This window comes from Procambarus clarkii, chromosome 56 (assembly GCF_040958095.1).
Source record: "Procambarus clarkii isolate CNS0578487 chromosome 56, FALCON_Pclarkii_2.0, whole genome shotgun sequence".
NCBI classification, from domain to species: domain Eukaryota; kingdom Metazoa; phylum Arthropoda; class Malacostraca; order Decapoda; family Cambaridae; genus Procambarus; species Procambarus clarkii.
In genome coordinates this window covers 17853909-17874937 of record NC_091205.1, presented here as the reverse complement: position 1 = coordinate 17874937, position 21029 = coordinate 17853909, and the positions used below count along the sequence as shown (strand labels likewise).

Sequence of the window (21029 nt, the reverse complement as noted above, 5' to 3'; positions counted from 1 at the left end):
CCACTCATATATCTGACAGCGGTGTAAGAACGTGGTTCCCCCTGAGACTATCCTACTGATATAGTGCTATATTAACTGGGGTCATCAGTCGCAAAGATCTTGTTGCCTACCGGGAACCAGAGCCAGAACCTGGCCCCCTCAGAGAGGTGCAGAGAGCAATGGCCTATGAGCACTTGCATTTAAAGTATATTTTGCCATTTACCAGGGAAAGCACCCAGACGTCGACTCAGGTCGCAATTTCTTTTCTGAATTTTTGCCTTGACAGCTGTTCCTACACTTGTTGGGTGTGCCGGCCATGAGTTCTACAAGGTACCAGGCTTCGTGCTTCTAGGGTTACCTTCCCTAGGTGCTCCGTAAGTACAGTACTGCCCTTGCATGGGCAGAATTATCTCCCCTGGGGTATTTGGGAATCACTCCCCTTCAGAGGGCTTCCTCGCCCTTGGGGTAGGCCGGGGGGTCGTGGGCTACCCATCTTGCCCCAGGTTGGGGGGGGGGGGGGTTTGCTGGTGAGGGATGTTTACTAGTGGGGCATACTGCAGCTGGCGCAGCCTGCTTTACTATCACGTGGTAGCCGATGTTTCTCTCTGGCTGCTAGTTTCCTTGTTGTGGGATTTTGGGATTTCTTTTGTTTTCATTCTGGCAGTTTCACCTGTTGCATAAAAGGTTTGCTTAGGCTAGCCTAGGTTGTGGTGGTGGTCCTCCAGTGTTGCCCCTGAGGGTTTATGGCTGATACTTAGTCAGTTTGCCTACTACAGCCTTTACTGGCTTAGCTGACCCGAGTACCTGGGCTTCCTGTAGGTCTTATTTCCTATATGGGCCCTAGAAAGCCCCTATGGGCTCAGTCGTACCATGGATACTTCTTCCAGGCTCACTCTCGCCTTGTATGAATTACACGGTTGTTCATCACTCCTGCCTTAGGGAGACGATCATACATTTTGCCTTCACCTTACTGCCTTTTGGGTCGGCCGACACCTCCAACCTAGAGTCCCGTAATTACCTAAGTGTAATTACGGGTCTAATTACTAAGCTTCCGGGTCTCGCCCAGAATATGGTGTTTCATTACATTCAACAATGGTTTTCTGTGGAGCGCCCCTACGGCTCCCCAGAGCTACCTAACCAAAGATAAAGGAAATGAGGGACTTACCTGGGAAGCGGCCGCCACTCGCTCCTCAACTTAAAGTCGAGACAACTGGCTGCAACCTACAACCCAAGGCTACATATGTCCGAGAAGGGCCAGTAGCATGAACGAGGTACCGTGCGGCCAGGACCCTGTTTGACCTCCAGAAGCCCCATGCCTGAATGTCAGCCATGGACATATTACCAAAAACAGCAGTCAAAGCCGCAAACTTACGACGAACGTGGGCACAGGGATAGACTGCAGACTGGCTGCACCGAATAATCCTGCGGACAACCTGGGAGACCTGTGACCTGGAAGAGGGAAGAAGGGAAACTAGGTCAACCCAAAGCACGTCCCCTGCCACGAAGGCCATTGCGTGCAAGTAATTGCAAAGCACCGCAAAATGGCTCAAATGAACCGTTTTGAACTGGACACAAAACATGATGCATACCTAGCCGAACCAACCAAACATCAACAACCCAAGGACCCCTCCGTAAAGCAGCATTACATCTCATTCTTCACCACAAAAGAAGAAGACGGCAGCAATTGAACAAACCGATCACCAGGACCAAAAGAGCAGAAGCCCCTGCACCGGAGGAGAGCATGAAGATTCCTGACCCGACCCTCAGAGGCCAATGCCAACAAGAAAAGAGCCTTGGAAAAACAGTCCTGAACTGAAGGGGACCACCACAAATTGAGAAGAGAGAGCACCCGGTCTAAAGACCAGGATGGCTCAGGCAGCACATGAGCAGGCCGGAGATGAAACAACACCCAAGAAAGCTTGCAGAACGGAGCAGAAGTGACATTCACCCCAAACACAAGCAGCAGCAGCCAGCGCCGCATGATATGAAGCGACAGTATTCGGCATAAGATAATGGTCCTGAAACAACCAAGAGAGAAAGGACAAAATAACTCAATCAGAAATCATAGAAAACCTACGAAGAGTCAAGAAATGCCGAAAGGACTGCCAGGAAATTTCATACTGCTGCCAAGACGAGACTCGCAGGTTGGAACGAAGCCACCTGATCACCATACAAGTGATGATAAACCTGCATCAAAAAGACCAGATGCAAAGAGTGGAGGAAAAGATCAAACCAGCCAAGAACTGGAATGGACCGATCTGCTGAAAGGGGTGAAGCCGCGGGAAAACCCTCGGGGTTTGGACACCGAGCAAGGAGCGCCTGAAACCCAAGCTGGGCCAGCCACCAAGGTGCCAACAGGACTACCTTCCCAAGGTAAGTCTCCAAAAGAGCCTGGACTTAGAGCAACAATCGAACCGGTGGCAAGAGGGACAGGTAACCCCGCCTTGACCAGTCCAGTTGAACGGCACCGACCCCAATGCCCTCACAGTCAGGAAAGGGCGACACATATCTCGGAAGACGCCTCAACTAAGCTGATGTGCAGAAGTCCTCATCTGGGCGCCCGAACGTCCAGCAGAGCCAATGGAACAAGTCAGCGTCAACTGTCCATTCCGTGGACAGGGAAATGAAACAGGCTAGGCCGTCCACCAGTACGTTGGACACTCCCTGGTAATGAACTGCCAGGAGAGCCAAACCCCGAGCACTCAGCAGACGAGTCGCCCGAAGCGATCAGCCCCCAAGAGCCAAGGACCGCATCGAACCCCCCACGGTTCAGACAATGAACCACAGGGGAGCAATCCAAATGGAGCTGGATCGTCGATACGCTAGTGACTCGAACCCTCTGAAGAGAATGCCACATCGACATGAAACCCAGTGCTGTGCTGTGAGCTCGACGGAAGGACGGATCCCATTGACCGGCATTGAGAGCACTGGTCACAAAGCCCCAGCCAAGAGACGAGACATCTGTGAACACATTGATAAGGGTTTGGGTAGGTGCCATGGCACAGAACCCGAAAAACAAACAAGAGGAAGCTGGCGATGAAGCAGCCACCGGAAGGCCTTCAGAGTCTGAATGCAGCGATCGTGAGAGAGGCGGAAGGGAACCAGAAAAGTCCCCAAAGGAACCAGAACAGTCTTTGAAGCCAGATCCAACCCAACAGGTAGACCAGCATGGCAAAGTTCAGACTCCTGCATAGCTGCTCGAATAACAGATACGTGAGCCGGGTGCCCTACAAAAACAGCCGAAGGTGAGACTGCAGCCGCAGCAACTCCACTGGAGGGAAAGACATGCAAGTGGTCTGTGCATCCCACACAAGACCCAGCCAAATCCAAACCTGAGAGGGAACCAAATGGGACTTCCTGTAGTTCACCAAGAACTCAAACCCGGCAAGCTGGGAGAGAACCAAATCCCTGGCGAGCACACATGAACTGGCTGGGAGCCCAGACCAGCCAATCGTCGAGGTAAGCCAGAACCCAAACTCCTAACAGACACAAATGGGTCACCACGACCCGAGTAAGGCATGTGAACACGGAGGTGCCAGATTTAAGCCGAAAGGAAGGCAACAAAAACGGTAAGCGTGTCGCCCCGTGACAAAACCAAGTCAGTCCCTGAACCTCGGATGAAGCGGGACATGCCAATGTGTGTCCCGGAGGTCCAGAGACACCATCTAAGCGCCCAGCTCCAAAAGCAGCCGAACCTGGAACAGAGTGGTCATCCAAAAGGAAGGGCAAAAGACCAAGGGGTTCAGACGGAACAAGTCCAGAATGAACCACAGGTCCGCACAGTCCCGTTTCGGAACTGGAAACAGGCGGGAACCCACCTGAGAGATGCCCCCGAACCCCCAAACCCCCCGAAGGAGGAGGAAGAGCAACCCAACGCCACCGTAGGCAGAAGGAAATGACCCAAAATGCCCACGAATCATGGGACCAGGCGAGAGCAAACAGCTCGAGCCTCCCCATCCCATCGGTCCGTCAACGGGGCGAACTGAGAACAAAAAACATGACGACCCTTATGAGTGCCCAACCGATGCTCAGAGCGATCACTGCGCCAACGGCTCTGCAGGAGGGGCCGACCTCGAATCTGACACAACTGGTTTTCGACGACCGGAGGAACCTCGAGCCCTGGCATAACCCTTCCGGGAAGGACCACCACAGGCCCTTTCCCCCCAGCCCCAGAGTATCAACAAGTCCAACATAGGCCGGCAACAAGTCAAAGCCGCCTTCAGAAAATGCACCACCGCAGACTCTGCAAACAGAAATAGACAAAAATGGGATGAAAATCTAAGAGCCAGGGCCCAAGTTGATTCCAAAATGTGAATGAGCACCGCCTGCTGGCATGCGAGGTGGGAAGCAAAGAACAGAGACACTGCTTCCTTTAGAATCAGCGCAAACAACTTCAACAAGGCAGCCAACGCCCGAGCCGGCAAGACAATCTGCACTGGAAACAGGCCCAGAGCCTAGTTCCACATCCTCCTCGAGCCAGTCCAAATACAGCTCTAGCAGGGAAAAGAAGTGCAAGACCGAAGCCAAATGGCCTTGGGCGCACACATCCTCGGCTACCAGAGACGCCGAAAAAGAGGGAACCTGCATATGAAGCTGCACCTGACCAATATCAGAGAGAAGCACAGGGGGGAGAACAAGCATGCATTGAGGAGTTCAAACTCGCCCCCCATGTAATCCTGAACAACCGTAGTCAACTCCAGCCACTCAAGCGTGCGGGTCTGACAGAACGCATGCCATGCCACAAGGGGCCTGACAGCTGAGTGGACAGCGCTTTGGATTCATAGTCCTAAAGTTCTGGGATGTTTTTGTTTAGGGAGTTCTGTGTGCTAGTTCGCCTTTCGGGTTGCAAATTTTTAACCAGCTGTAGTTTGTTTTGAAATTCCTACCTTTCTGGGTACCTGACCTGGTAGATGGAAGACATAGACTGCTTCCAATTACATGGGGGGTGTCTAGAGGCCATTGCTCCTCATGCCTCTCTTGAGAAGGCCAGGATCTGGTGCTGGTCCCCGGTAGGTTTAGAACTCCATCGATTGACTGTTGCCTCGGTCTAATATACAGTATACGCATCAGCCCGGTAAAGCTCCGGGAAGCCGACAGGGCTCTCCACAGAAATATAATTGTTTACACAAAGAATGTGCAACAATATACAGAAGTATAAATGGTACAATACAAATAACGTTTCAGATTTTCTGTGGATGAGCATGTACTACCACCATAGGATGCATCTATGATCCTTCTTCTATGCAAAGGACATCTGACCTGTGTTACTGAAGGATTTTCATCCATTTTTCTTTTGATAATTAATTTTTATAACAAAAGATGTCTGCCAGCCAGAAAAGTCTATCTAAGTAGGAAGAAGAGGAATTTTAACATGGACAAAAATGATTAACCGATGTATAAAAGTACAGTGGAACCTCGGCTAACGAATGCCCCTATTTACAAATTTTTTGGGTTACGAGCACAATTTCTGCATAAAATTCAATTCGGTTTATGAGCTTTGCCTCGAGTTGTGAGTTTGTTGATTCTCACATGAGTTGACCGAGTGCATGGTTCCTGGTGGAACAGGCGACCGCACCTCAGTTTAACAGTACCTCCCACATAGTGATGATTGCGCTTGAATTCTTTGTAAAGAATTTCATTATTTTTCAGCTTTTTTTGGTTTCTAAACATAAAAGTAATTATTATATACCATGCCATAAGTCCCAAGAAAGCCAGTGATAAGGTTCAACCTATGAAAACACATGTGAGGATGACCATAGAGGAAAAACAAGTCTCTATGGATTGGTTCTTAGTGACACAAACAAGCAATGAACCACAACCAGGTCCTAGTGGGTTGCAGGCAAAACATTGGAGAGAGTACCCCAGAGAAGTCATCACTGCCTGATGTTGTAATGGGAGGGGACTCACCTTCCAAACACTAACACCTCTCTTCCTCACTGTCTTCCATACATCAACAAGAGTCATCAATAAAGCTAAGCTATAACTTGTACGTACTATAGTACACAATATTTGTGTTCATTACGTATGAAATTTATTTTGAAGTTAACATTTTTGGGAGTGTGGAACGGATTAATTCAATCTACATTATTTCTTATCGGAAAATTCATTTCTGGTTACGAGCCGTCTCTGGGAATAGATTAAATTCGTAAAGGAAGGTACCACTGCATCTGGATTGTACTCGGATGGGGTTCTGGGAGTTCTTTTACTCCCCAAGCCCAGTCCGAGGCCAGGCTTGACTTGTGCTCAAGGCTGGGGAGTGAGAAAGTTGATAGAGGAGCAGTGTTGGCACGAGAACTTTTTGAAATGAAACAGGAGAAAAAAAGTTCTGGTGGGAAAGAATCTGTGAAAAAATTAATTAGATTAATCAGTTTACAAAGATAAATAACATTACAAAACGTAAGTAGACAACAAAATCACATTAATAAATTATTTACAAATTTTGCACTTGAAAGATCTTTACTTACATGTGAGCTTGCAAGCATGTAAAAATATATACAGTATTTTGGAATTTTCAATAAAACGGTAAAAAAAACAAAAAAAATAAAAGGTTTAGAAAATTTCAAAACTTGAAATGGGTCCGGAACCACTGTCTGGATTTTCGTGGTTGCACTTATCTTGAACCAGTACAATACTTCGAGTACAGTATAGTAGGCCTATATCCCATAATCTGAAATACTCATAATACTCTTCTTATTTAACTGATATTACTAATACTACAAAAATTCTCAAATAGCCTGAAAAAGCTTCAGTAGATTTAAACTAATAGTCACTTACTTGAAGGAAGAGGCTCATCAAAAGCTACCTCCACCTTTGGGTATCTTCTAAGCCAATCACGAAGAGATGGCTGTCTGGATAATTTGGGATGATGAGAGGATCCAGGTTTCTCCTCTCTCTCACGTCCATCTTCCTTTCCCATATTACTTGCTTCTTTTTCTCTTTTATCACTAGTTGTACGTTCTGGAGGCTGAGGTTTGGCATGATGTGTTGGAGTTGGAGGACAAAGGGGTGGGTGAACTAAAGCTTTCAAGAGACGATGGTGTGGCTTATGTGGTGGAACAGCAGGTGGAATATCTTCATCTTCATTTGTGATCAATCCCTGGCAAGTTTGGTCTTTTCGAGGTCTTACACTAGGTTCCTGGGAGTCCTGAGTTATAGTATGGGACTCCTTTGAAGAATCTGATGGAATGTTCAGATCCACAGGGAATGAAGCAGATGCTAATGATTCAACATTCAAATCATTTGTTTCTGTAGTAGGACTTGCAAAGACAGAATTGGAGGATGAACTTTCAGTACTTATCACCATGCAAGTTGATTCAGAGCCTCTTCTGCCATCCTCACCAGCTTGAGAAGACACAGAACAAGTCACTGATCCACTAATAGGTGACATAGATTCAGAGGTAGAACTAGATACCTGGAGGGAATCGCTCAGTCTTGGAGATGGCGAGCGAGCCGAGATTGATCCCTCTCTTGCAACTCTAAGCATTGCTATGCCTTCCTGATCAAGGCCATCAGAATGTAGTGTATCTGATTTAGGACTAAGGCAACTAGCAGCCATTCTAGACTCTTCACCTTGTTCATCATAATTATTTACACTTTCTGCTGCTATACTCAACTGGTTTGTAGCATCACTTATAATATTTTCCAGCGCTGTGCTTTCCCTTTCTTGAGTACTGAACAGCATATCACATTCACCTGTTATATTAATTGGACTAGATACAGAATCACTTTGGTTATTTACCATTTCTGGAAAAGAATGTCTGTGGGATTTAAAGCTTTCAACACACGGTACACTAGCATCATAGGTAGCATTTTCACTATCACTGTTGACATTATCAGGACATTTAGTTAGGCATGCTTCACTATAATTCACATTGAAATCTGGTTCCAAGGTTTCATCAGAATTTTCTAATAGTGTGTCTGTGGAAGTTGTTTCCTGAAGAAGACTTGAATCTTGTTCTGGTGTTGCAAGTGGTGCCACGGTACTACAAGCACCAGCAGCATCGATTGAAAATTTCCCTTCTAGTGTAGTGGAAACTTCATCCAGAGCATTTTGAAACATGGAAGGTCTAATTATATCCTCTGAAGGTTCACTTTCCATGGAAGCACAAGAAGATGATTGCAAAGATGAATGAGGTCCCTGAGTTGAAGATTCTGTAGCTTGGCACTGACTATCTACATCAATTTGATTATGCAATGTTTCAGAAACTTGTAAAGCATCATCCAAATCAACAATGTCATAGGAAAATGATCCTTCCATGGAATACTGCATTCTTTTACCCTCCCAAAAGCTTGCTCCACTACTTTCACTATCACCACTAGACTGAGAGCTGGCACTAAGATGGGTAGCCTTTGGTCTAACACTCTGTTCATTCACACCATTATAAACTTTCCCAGGTGTACCAGTTCCAGCTAATGTGTTGGCCTGTCCATTTCCTACAGTAGTTGGTAGTGGCATTGGGCGCTTTTTAACCACTGTGGGAAATGGTGGGGGAAGACCAAGCTGAACTGCCATGGAGCGCTCTAATGGCCGATGACCAGAATCTGCAAAAGACTTCTGAAGGGATTTAGTCCTTGGTGGAAGAGGAGGCGGGGAATCCTCATCACTTACTGGTTGACTAGACTCACTGTTCAATGCCCCACTCACTTCGCTACCAACAGCAGCAAGATCTCCATCCTGATTCTGATAGTCTTCAGCTGGGTACACAGTTTCATATATGGCTTCTTCCCCACCATTGGACTCACCTGGATTTATTTGACTGGTAACATTAGGAACTTTACATGAATACTTCCATATTGGAGAGTAATCCGACTCTCTACTACTGGTATTTGTCCGTTCATCACTGTTGGCCCTCACTTCATCAAGTATCACATCCCCATTTAAAACAACTTCATCCCCTAAACTTGTACTAATTCCATTATTTACTGTAACATTATTATTTGACCTCATGATATGTTTCCTATATCCTAAATGGCCATTAGTAATTAACTCTTCATCACCACAAGTGTCAATTAGTGTATTAGCCTTCAGTTGCATTGCATCTTGCTCTCCAGGGCACTCCAGTCCACCATGGCCTGTGCAGATCCCTGCAGCATTTGATGGAAGAGCGAACGTTACTGTGAAGTACACGTGGCCAGACACTGAATCTGCTGTATTCTTGCTACTTAATGGAAAGTCTATAATCCCTGATAATCCACTGAAAACAAACAAAAATTAATATTAGAAAAAATAAGAACTTGGGGAGCTATAGCTAATATGCAGTATATTTCTACTCATTAATACTGAGAGAACAAGAATACATGTACAAGCAAAGGCATGTCATGAGTGACACTACCACATTCTTTTTCTTAACTTCTCCAAAGAAAATAAGTCATGGTATTAATCAGGTCAAGCTTTAAAATTGACCCATGCTATTATTTACCTGATAACTATGTTAACAAAGACAATTGCAGCAACTTAACAGTAGGAAAGAGCAGGAAAGGAACTTTTCTGGGGGATCCCCCATCGGCTTCCCGGAGATATCCAGGCTGATATGTAACTATTAGCTTTCTGGCATCAGTCAAAGTTCATGGAGTTTTTGCCTACTGGGGATCACGAGCCAGAACCTGGCTCTCTCGGAGAGTCACGAGGAGCAATGGCCTATAGAAATCCCCCGTGTGGTTGGGAGCATTCTATGTCTGCCATCGAATGGGTCTGGCACCCAGAAAGACAGCCACCCCAAAACAAACCCCTATTCTGGTAAAAATATTGCTACCGAAAGCCAAACGAGTGGACAGAACTCCCCAATGAAAATCAGCAAACGAGCTTAATGTCATCATGTTGCCGCACTGCTGTCTACGCAACCCCTCACACCCCCTCCCTGGGAGGGGGAAGGGAGCCTCAGACCCCTTGCGCTGGCAATCCAACCGACAGTTCTTGGATGATGTGATAATTATACTATACTATAGATAATAATATACGTGCCAATACGCATCATTGACATCCAGGGACAACCATCCAGGCACTCGGCTCCAACAGAAGCCAGACCCGAGAGAGTGGTCATCCGAAAGGAGGGGCAACAAATCCAGTTCAGACAGGACAAGTCCAGAATGAACTGCAGATCCACACAGTCCCATTTTGGAACTGGAAACAGGCGAGAAACCTACCTGAGGGACGGGGTCGTTTCGACCACACCCAAGCGCACCCACTCTGAGATGACCTAACAAAGCGCAGAGCAAGAAGCCTGCCTAGTCAGCCCCAAACCCCCCAAAGGAGGAGCCACCCAACAGCACCACAGGCTGGATGACATGATCGAAAACGCCCACAAATTGTGGAACCAAACGCAAACAAACAGAGTGAGCCTTCCCCCCCATCGCCCCGTCAACGGAGTGAACTGCAAAAGGGCCGTCGGCCGTTATGAGAAGCCGGTCGATGAACAGGGTGATCATTGCACAGACCAGATGACGACAGCTCCGAAAGCAAAGTCAGCTCAAAACCTGGCACCAATGGCCCACCTTGACCAACGCAAACCCTAGTCCTGGCACGACCATTCCGAGAAAACCAAGAACAGCCTCCTTCAGAGAACCAACAAGTTTGACATAGGACGACAACTAGATGAAGCCGCCTGCAGAAACTGTGCATCAGCAGACTCCCCAAACAGCAACGGACAAAACAGTGATAAAAACCTAAGAACCAGGGCCTAAGCGGTTCCAAAGAGACCAAGCACAGCCTGATCGCACGCTAGGCGAGAAGCAAAAAACAGAGACACCGCCTTCTTCAGGATAGGCACAAACAGCTTTACTAGTGCGGCCGATGCCCCGATGCCCGAGCCGCCAAGGACAGCACACCAGATGAAGGCCCGGCACTCATCTCCTGCACATCCTCCTCAAGCCAGGCCAAAGACAGCTTGAGAAGGGAAAATAAACATAAGACCAAAGCCAAATGCCCACGGACATGCAAAGGATGCCAAAAGGGTAGGAAGCTGCATGTGCAGTTGCACATTGCCAACATCCCGAGAAAGCACAGGGGTGAACAAGCAACCATTAAGGTGCTCAAACTTGCCCCCAGGTAAACCTGCAGAACAGTAGAAGTTTCTCGCCACTCAAGCGTGCAGTTCCGACAGAACCTATGCCAAGCCCCCAACGAAAAGAATGGGCAGTCTGCCAGCCAGGAAAACTCCGGAACCTCCAAATGCACCAATACGGGAAAAAAGAACTGAACAATTACAGATTCCTTATGGAGGCAGAAGCTGGGTCTCACAGGAGGTATGCAGCAAGAGCCTCCCAAACCTCCCTAGGGGAGATATGAGAGGCAGAAAACCTCTGGAAAGATGCAGCCAAAGAACCCAAGGGAGCCCAGAACCGAACCTGGGTAGGAGCCGACCCCAAATAACGTTCAAACAGGAAAGGGGGTAAGGAAACCCCTTACCCCCTGCAACAACAACCCCTGCAAAGAGGGCACCAACACCCCAAGCGTGTCAAAGGGGGCCCATGGCCTCAGGTCGACTTCTCCCTAGATCAAGGAGACCGGGATCCCCCATGTCAAAACACGAGGCAGAGCAGTCCTCCATACCCTCTACCCCTGATGAGGAGGCAGAGTCCAGGGATAAGATTGAAAAGGAGGGAGCCGGCTGGTGGGACCCAGAAGCCTCGGTAGGAGGAACTGGCTCGAATGATTCCGTCATCAACCCAAATGGAGCAGCCCCGGAAGCTGCCCGAGTCTCATTACCTACTAAACCCTGCCCTGACTCCTAAACCCTCAGACGATTGAGAGCTTGAAGCAGGGAGGGGAAAGCAAGGTGAACAACAGGGGGAAAATCAGAGAGCGCGGACTGAACCAAAGTCGAAGCAACTAACACCCCCAGGTCCAGGTCCCTATAACCAAAGTGGAGCAGCTACAGGGCATCCGGGTAAGAAACTAAGCCTAGGCAAAGTATTGCTAACTGGTTAAAACCAAAACTAAGAAGGTGGGAGATTAAAACACTGAAACCCCAGTGACATATACAATCACGGGGGCCTAGCAGAGGGCCACCAAAATGTTATAAGTGGAATGATAGCCACACCAGGCAGACCCCCACCAAGCAAGAAAAACAAGAACAAAAGGAAAACCCCTGAAAAGTACAACGTCCCCAGAGGAAACAGGAGCTGGCCGCTGCATAGGTAGGCAGGCTGCACATCTCGACGCCCTAACCAGCACAAAACCACTCCTTACCTAAGGACAAACAAAGGCAACGAAACCCCAGCTGGCCCCCAAGGGCAGGGTAAATACCAAACAGCAAACACCAGCGTTGACTGTAATGAAACACCATTTTCTGGGCGAGACCTGGAGACTAACCGGGCTGATATGAATGTATTAGACCCTGGAATCAGTCAATGTGCATGGAGTTCTAGGCCTACCGGGGACCACTAGCCAGAACCTGGCCCCCTCAGAGAGGCACGAGGAGCAATAGCCTATAGAAACTCCTGTGTTTGGTGGAAGCATTCTATGTCTGCCGTCGACCGGGTCAGGCACCCAGAAAGGTAAGCACCTTAATCTCAGCGGCTGGCTCTTTGGGATCCAAGTCTACATTCCTATCTGCTAATCTAATATCATGAATTAGTGGGCTGTTATCCAAGCTCCTAGCCCTTGTACCACTTCTAAGAACTGATATGGGTTACCAGGGCAATTTTCTTTCCCTTCCTTTTAAACTGTTACCTTGGTTTAAGGAAGGTCCACCTCTTGCATTGGAGACTCAAAGAGCCTCCTGGTTCGACTCATTTTCGGCTGCAAGATGAGTTATTCTTTGGGTTATGTCTGAATGGAGGGCCCCTGGAAGTCTTTGGTTTCTTGCCTCAATCTTTTTTCCCAATGCCTCACTCATGGGCTTGAACTTGATTTTCATAGTTATTGCAATCACTTCTCAATGATCAAGAACTGGTGTCTGTTTGGTATGCTTTCAAATATGTATCTTTCCAATGGAGCATACCCCTGTCCGTTTTGGCTTGTATGGGGCAATTGGGGCTACAGTATTGGGGCCTTTAAGTGGGCTTATAATTTTTTTTCACAAATGTTACGAGTAGTACATTTGGTTGCCCCCATTCCTACACTTCCAACCTTACCTTCCTTGTGATTTGAGGTTCTCTTTTAGACTGGGATTCAGGTGGAATGTGTTGAGCCTGGTCTGGAGGGTTTTGTTGTGGTGTCAGTTCTACCACTTGATGGTATTTGGTGGTCGTGACCTAGTGTATTTCTAGGTAGTTAGTCAGAGAGCAGGCTGGCAATTTTTGTGTTGCCAAGTTGCACCTAGAAAGGCTTTTGAATTTAAGCGAGTCTTTTTTCTGTCTACATGCTGGCCTCGTTTAAAATTTGTCACTGTCTCCCTAGTGCCAGTATAACACAAAAGAGGATAGCTTAAAGAAGTTGATGTCGCAAGAGTGCTCTTGACCACGAGAGATACTAACACAAGACTAGTAGGATTTTGCCTTAAGGAGTAATTGAGGTGTATTACTCAAAAGTATTTTTCATTTACAGTACACTCAATTCAAGATTTTTTATGACATTTTTTATGACATTTTTTTATGACTAACAGACTACTTGGTTAGCCATTAACTCAACCTATAAAAATCATGAATGTAATATCAGTTTCCAAGCATGCTCTAACAGTTGGAAACTTGCAGCAGCATCTACTAAAATATTAAAAAATTAAAAAAATAATTGTCACCATGCAATATCTGTTTTCTTCAGAAAAAGTCCATAAACACAATTCACATCAAGAGTATTTAATGAAATTTTTTTCCATTTCAGAAAATAATGAAAGTCTACATGTAAGATTAAATAGCTAATAACTCCAGTAGCAACCCGTAAATCCTGTAACATTTAAAAAACTAAAAAGCTAGTGTTGAATGTAATGAAACGTCAGTTTCTTGGTGAGCTTCGGAGGCTTCCTGAAGCTATCCCACTGTTATAGTGCCATACTGCTTTAGTGTCATTAGTCACAGAGTTCTTGTTGCCTACCAGGGGCCAGAGCCAGAACCTGGCCCCCCTCAGAGAGGCGCAGGGAGCAATGGCCTATGAACACTTTACATTGAAAGTACCGGTATGTCATCTTGCCATCAATCAGGGAAGCGAATCAAAACAGATTCCTGTACTGCCTGGTTGAAAAGTGCAACCTATGCCCTCAAAATATCAAAAGAACTCCCCTACAAAGAAAACAAACAAGCAAAACTTTGTCCAACAAATTCCCCCCCCCCCACTTGTTAGTGCCACCCCTCTCAGGGGGAAGGGACCTAACCTAAGCTAACTTCCCACAGAGAAGCAAAAACAAGGATTTACCAGGGAGGCAGCAGCATTGCAGGCATCAATCCCAGCAAAACACATTCAGCCATGACAGACATCCCAAAGCAACAGAAGGCGGCAAAGGGTCAGGGACATTTACCAGATACCTGGCAGCCAAGATCCTGTTAGAACTCCAGAACTCCCCATTCCTGAATAACGTCCCAAAACATATTCCCAAACACAGCTGAAAAAAGTAGCATATTTCCTCACATCATGGGTACGAAAGAAGACCACAGGCTGGCTAGACTTAAGGATACTGTGGATGACCTGCAACACATGAACCCTGGAACAGGGTACCAGGGAAACCGGATCCATCAATAGTGCAGCCACTGATACAGAACCGGTAGCTCTCAGGTAGCTGCGTAAAGCGGCTACTGGACACAACACACGATGCATTCCTGGCCGAACCAGTCAAACATCCACAACCAAAGGACCCTCCAGAAGCCCGCCATCTCAATCTTCTCCAGAAAAGACGGAGCCGGCTTCAAGTGAACAAAACGACCACCATGACTATAGAAACCCTTAGCCCCGAAGAAGAGCATGAAGCTCACCAACCGGACCCCCAGAGGCCATAGCCAACAAAAACCAAGCTTTCCAGAAACAAACTTGAACCAAAGAGGCCACCACAAACCAAAGTGAAGAAAGAAAGAAAAGAACCTGGTCCAAAGACCAAGCAGGCTCAGGCAGCACATGAGCAGGCCAGAGGTGAAAAAACACATGAGAAAGCTTGAGGATCGGGGCAGAAGTAAAATCCACCCCGAACGCAAGCTGAAGTGGTTCGGCCAATGCCGCACAATAAGAAGCGACAGTATTCGGCAGGAGATGCAGATCCAGAAAAAGTCAGGAGAGAAAGCACAACACAACCCTGTCGGACACCTATGAAACAAAATGGAGACAGAAAATGGTAGAAAGCCAGCAGAGAAACCTCATACTGTCTCTGAGGAGAAGAAGACTGTAGGTGGGACACCATCAAACCAGCAACCTGATCACCATACAAATGGAGCTATACACATGTGTCAAAGACCAGACACATATGACACAAGAGGTCAAACTAGCGAGGTACCTCACCCGTCTGTCCTGCTGAAAATGGCGGAGCTGCGGAAAAATGCCCAGGTTCGGATATCAAGCAAGCAGCATCTAAAACCAAGGCTGGCGGGGCCACCATTAGCCCCAGAGAACAATTTTTTTCCTGTAGGATTCCAGCCAAGCCAGAACCCAAATCAACAGTTGGACTGGGCACAAAAGGTACAGGAACCCCCACCTCGACCAGTCCTGCCGAAAGAGTGCACCGCGAGGGCCTCGTAATTGGCGAACGGCGCCACATACAAAGGAAGGACTCGGAAACCATGCCGACAAGAAGAGGTCCACCACTAAGCAACCATACATCCAGCAAAGGCCAAAGGAAGAAAGCGGCATCAACCGTCCATGCCGTGGAAAGGGGAATGAAGTGAGACAGACTATCTGCCAGAATGTTGGACACCCACTGAACATGAACACCGCAGAGAACTAAACCCCGAGAACTCAGCAGAAGAGCTACCTGAAGCAACCAGCCTTAAAGAGGACCGAAGAGACCCCCCTCTTCCTGATTGAGATAATGAACTATGGGAGAGCAGTCCGAATGGAGCCAGATCACCGAACCCCGCGGAATTTGAACCCCCCGCAGCACCTGCCACACTGCCACACACTCCCGCACCGTACTGTGAGCCCAACAAAAGACAGAAGCCAAGTGATTACGAGTCTGAAGGTCATCGGCCACCAAAGCAGCGAAAAGAGAGAGGGGACCTGAGCATGCAATTGAAAAAGACCGACATCAAGTGGAAGCACAAAAGTGAAGAGGCACTCATTGAGAAACTCAGGCCCCCCCCCCCCACCTTCAACACTGTGGCAACCTCCCTCAACTCAAGCATACAGGGCAACAAAACCAATATCAAGCCCAAATAGAAAAGAAGGGACAGTCTGTCAGCCAGGAAGACTCCAGAGCCTCATAATGCACCCAATAGGGGAAAGAAGAAACGAATGCAAAGGAGGCTGAATCCATCACTGAGGCGTAAAACTGGGTCCTGCAGGAGGTAAGCACTAAAATCCTCCTGAACCTCCGCAGGAAAAGTGCGAGGAAGAAAACCTCTGAAAAGAGGAATCTGGGGAACCCAAAGACACCTGGAAACGAACCAGAGTGGAAGAGCCCCACCTCATAAAGGGAAGGAAGGAATGCGAAAACCCCTACCCTGTAGAAGAAACCTCAGCGAGGCTCAATCTCAGGGAGAGGAAGGAGTAGCTCAACCACCTCCATGCCCGTATCAGAAGGGGCAACCCCTGAAGCCACCCGAGCCTCGCCCCGAGCTTAACACCACCCCAATTCTGAAACCCTCAGCTGCTTGGGAGCTGGCAGCAAGGGAAAGAGAGAAGAGCAAAAAAAGCCTTTCAAGCAAAGGGCATACCACGCGAAGGAATTAGGGTCGTGGACTGAACCAAGGCCAAAGCGACCAATGCCCCTAAATTTGAATCCCAAAAGTTCAAGCTGGGAAGCTACGGGGCTTCCAAGGGTGCACACAACCTGGCACATTACATCATAGAGAAACGTCTTTGCAATGTTGCAGCTGCCTGATCCCGCAGAATATCTAATGAGGAGGATGGTGAATTAGAGTACAAGCGAAGTACAAGTTCCACAAGACTCTGGGGTCATAGGTATCCCCAACACCAAAGCCCAAAGCCCCTTACCCACCCCAAGGTCGAAGACCACCACTACGGAGAAAGCTCTCTAACAGAGAGTGAATCCCGAACACCCAAGGATGTTCGGGATTCATGTCTCATCCCATATCAACCCTGACCACGCAAGGGCAGTACCTACGCAGCACCTGGGGAGAGGGGGGGGGGGGTAGTTGCTAACAGCAGGTGGTTAACTGGACGAAGTCTTGCTTGTTTATTTTTTTTTTTTAGATGGGGGGGGGGGGGTTCTTTTGGTATTTTGAGGTCATAGGTCACATCTTTAAATCAGGCAGTAGTCTGTTTTGATTTGCCTATCTTTTTGGGTGCCTTCTCTGACCAATGGCAAGATGATACTTAAATGTAAAATGTTCATGAGCCATTGCTCCCTGCGCCTTTCTGAGGGGGGCGAGGTTCTGGCTCGTGGTCCCCGGTAGGCAATACAAGAACTCTGACTGATGACACTCGAGTAGTATGGCACTTGATCAGTAAGATAGCTTCAAGGAGCAGCGGGGCTCCCCACAGAAATATTAATTTTTCGAGGAGCAAATTTTATTTGAAAATATCTTTTCTGCCTTTAACTCTTACAAGTTCAAAAAATATTTTACCTTTTAACACGTTCTTTGAGTGTAGCTACCTGGATGGTAAGTCGACCAAGAAAACGACTGATGATAGGCCGACTTTTAGCAAACTTGTCCTTTAATTCAACTTCCAATACATCATGTAAATATGCAACAAAGGTGAATTCCTGCAAGACCGTGAAAACTGTTTACTGTTGAAAAAATGAAAGAGAATTATATATATATAGTGTAACCTCCAAATCCTGAACTTCTTTATAATGAACACATTCAAATAATGGACAAATTTTCCTATTAGATCGCCTTCTGGAATTTGGATTTAGGCCCAGATTCATTAGCATTTGCAATGAAAGTTTAATAGACTCTATATAATATTTGAATAGATAAGAAGCAGTATTATGACTGACAAAACTACTAAACCGTTGCTAAAAAATTATCAAGGCTGGTAAGTGGTCAGGAAGAAGACTGAGATGGACATCTCTACACTATGTGATCTTGTTGACTGTGCTGCCTGTGTTTACTCAAGCACTTTTTTATGCTTTTTGCTTTTGATATCTATTTATTTGTGAGGAAAAAAAAGTCTGCCAGCAAGAGTGATCTGGCAAAACCAAGCAGGATGTAGAAGAAAAGTATCAAAACACATACCAAGATGTTTAATTATTATAGAGACGTGTATAGAGATCTCTTGGGAGTAAAGATGTTTGTTGACAAGTTTGGTGTAAAAACGTGGACACTTTTTAACGTACAGGTAATTAATAGAACCAGGAAAGATAATTCTGATAGCAAAGATTAAAAGAAAAATTCTCATGGCTATAAATTTTAATGAATTTGACCATATAGTTTACAAATAAACTGTACTCTACTGTACCATTATTTACTGCAAGACTGATGATTCATTAAGTAAAAAACCAGAGTTGAATGTAATGAAACGCCATTTTCTGGGTGAGACCGGACGCTCCCCGGAGCTATTCAGGCTGATATGCTAATGTCAGATTTCGGTATCAGTCTTGCGTATGAAGTTCTGTGGGTCTACCGGGGACCACGAGCCAGAACCTGGCCCCCTCAGAGAGGCATGGGGGTGCAATGGCCTATAGAAACCCCCGTGTGGTTGGAAGCATTCTATGTCTGCCATCGACTGGGTCAGGCACCCAGAAAGGTAAGCGTCCCAAAACAAACCCTTATTCTGGTGAAAATTGCTACAAAAAGTCGAACAAGTGGATAGAACTCCTCAAAAAGAAACGCGCAAACGAGCATGACGTTACACGTTGCCGTGCCTCTGTCTGCGCAGCTCTTCCCTCCACTGGAGGGAAAAGGGGGAAGCCTCAGACCCCCACGCCGGCCACCCACTCTTCAGTTCTGAGGTTGGACATCAAAACACGCAAAAAAAACGCCAACCAGGGGGAAGGGAGGGATGCCGAGGAGCCTCTGGGTCTCATCCAGAAAATGGCATTTCATTACATTCAACACTGGTTGTCTGGGGGGAGCCCCGTCGGCTCCCCGGAGCTAACTACCCACAGAGGAAAACAAGAGGGACCTAACCTGGGAGGCGGAAGTCGCATACTCCCAAACGCGAAGCGGAGACAAAACTAACTGCCAACCCAAGGCTGGCAGTTAGGCATGCCCGACCAGGCCCAGGAACCCCCATTACTCCTCATGCCTCTCTTGAGGGGGCCAGGTTCTGGCTCTGGTCCCAGGTAGGCTTAGAAGTTCTTCGATTGACTGTTGCCATGGTCTAATATATACACATCAGCCCTGTATAGCTCCGGGGAGCCAAGAGGGCTCTCCACAGAAACAGTGAGAGTCACCCTGAGACAAGGGAACAGAGCAACCCCTCAAACTCGCACAAAGCGAGGGGAAACTTTCTGGGTGCCTGACCCGGTTGATGGCAGACATAGAACGCTTCCAACCACACAGGGGTTTCTATAGGCCATTGCTCTCCATGCCTCTCTGAGGGGGCCAGGTTCTGGCTCGTGGTCCCCGGTAGACCCCACAGAACTCCATACACATGACTGATGCCAAAATCTGACATTACCATATCAGCCTGGATAGCTCCGGGGAACCGCAGGGGCTCCCCCCCAGAAATTGCAGTGTTTATCATATATCAATTTTTATTAAATGGGAAAGTCATTGCTAATATATTACAGTACTTGTGTTTAAATAAGCACAAAGAACATTTGTGCTTATTTATCTCTCATTTGATATATGGACATTTGATTCATCATATCTACCATCTAATATATGACACAAAATGTAATCATAGGTAACAAAAAATAAAAAAAACTCAAAATATTCAGAAATCCAGATCAGCTCCAAAAAAAGATACACTGTAGTCGAGATTTTACAGGTTACACATTACTGTACATCACTGCAATAAAATGTACTTTTTTGATAGTCAAACATCAAAAACTTAAAACAATCAGAGGCCAGCCCATGGTAGATTTTTGGTAATTGTAGATTCCTACTCCAATAAAACCTTACCCAATTGAAAGCCAAATGCAACACAAGAATTCCAATATGGTTAAGTGTCTGATGCAATGGCTTTGGTTAACCCAGATTAGAAGTCTAAACTTAATAATAATAACTAGCAATAAAAATGTGTAATAGTGTATATTTTTAATGTTATTTTGGTATCAAAATAAATAAATGCATAAATACATATTTTATGATTTGCACTATTAAATAACAGCAAAAACAATGGCAAAAATGAGATGCAACAGGAGCGTCCAGAGCTAACCAAGCCATTCAAGCAGGTATCCACTGTACTTTCTCATTCTTTATATTGTACACATTGTTAACCCAGGTGTTAATATAACACACACTGTAGTACAATGTCTTGGTACTTTACCAATACAGTTCCTGTACAGCCTTTATCAAATATGTTTAGTTATTTGATGTAACTTATTTGTTAAACAATACATAGTACAGCCTCTGTACTGTACTATATATGAAAATATAGACAATATACTTCATTAAGAATTAATTGTTAAAACACATATCTGGTTGATACCTGCTTGATGGAGTTCTTGGAGTTGTTCTACTACCCAAGCCCGGCCCGAGGCCAGGCTTGACTTGTGAGAGTTTAATCCACCAGGCCGATGCTTGGAGCAGCCCGCAGGCCCACATATCTACCACAGTCCAGTTGGTCCGGGACTTCTTGAAGAACACTATCTAGTTTTCTTATACACTGTACTTATACTCATTGGGAGGATGTTGAACAACCCGTGGACCTCTGATGTTTATACAGTGTTCTCTGATTGTTCCTATGGCACCCCTGCTCTTCACTGGTTCAATTTTGCATTTTCTTCCATATCGTTCACTCCAGTATGTTGTTATTTCACTGTATAGATTTGGGACCTGGCCCTCCAGTATTTTCCACATGTATATTATTTGATATCTCTCTTTCTCCTTTCTAGTGAGTACAGTACATTTAGAGAGCTTTGAGATGATCCCAATAATTTAGGCACTTTATTGCGTCTATG

The 21029-nt window shown here is 46.4% G+C and overlaps 1 protein-coding gene across 1 annotated transcript in view; it reads right to left on the bottom strand.

Moving 5' to 3' along the window:
• LOC123770665 (uncharacterized) overlaps positions 1–21029 on the bottom strand; it is a 149048-nt gene that overhangs the window by 66985 nt on the left and 61034 nt on the right. The window contains 2 exon segments of the mRNA XM_045762729.2: positions 6754–9173; positions 17581–17720. Of these exon segments, the coding sequence (XP_045618685.2) occupies positions 6754–9173; positions 17581–17720 (2560 nt within the window).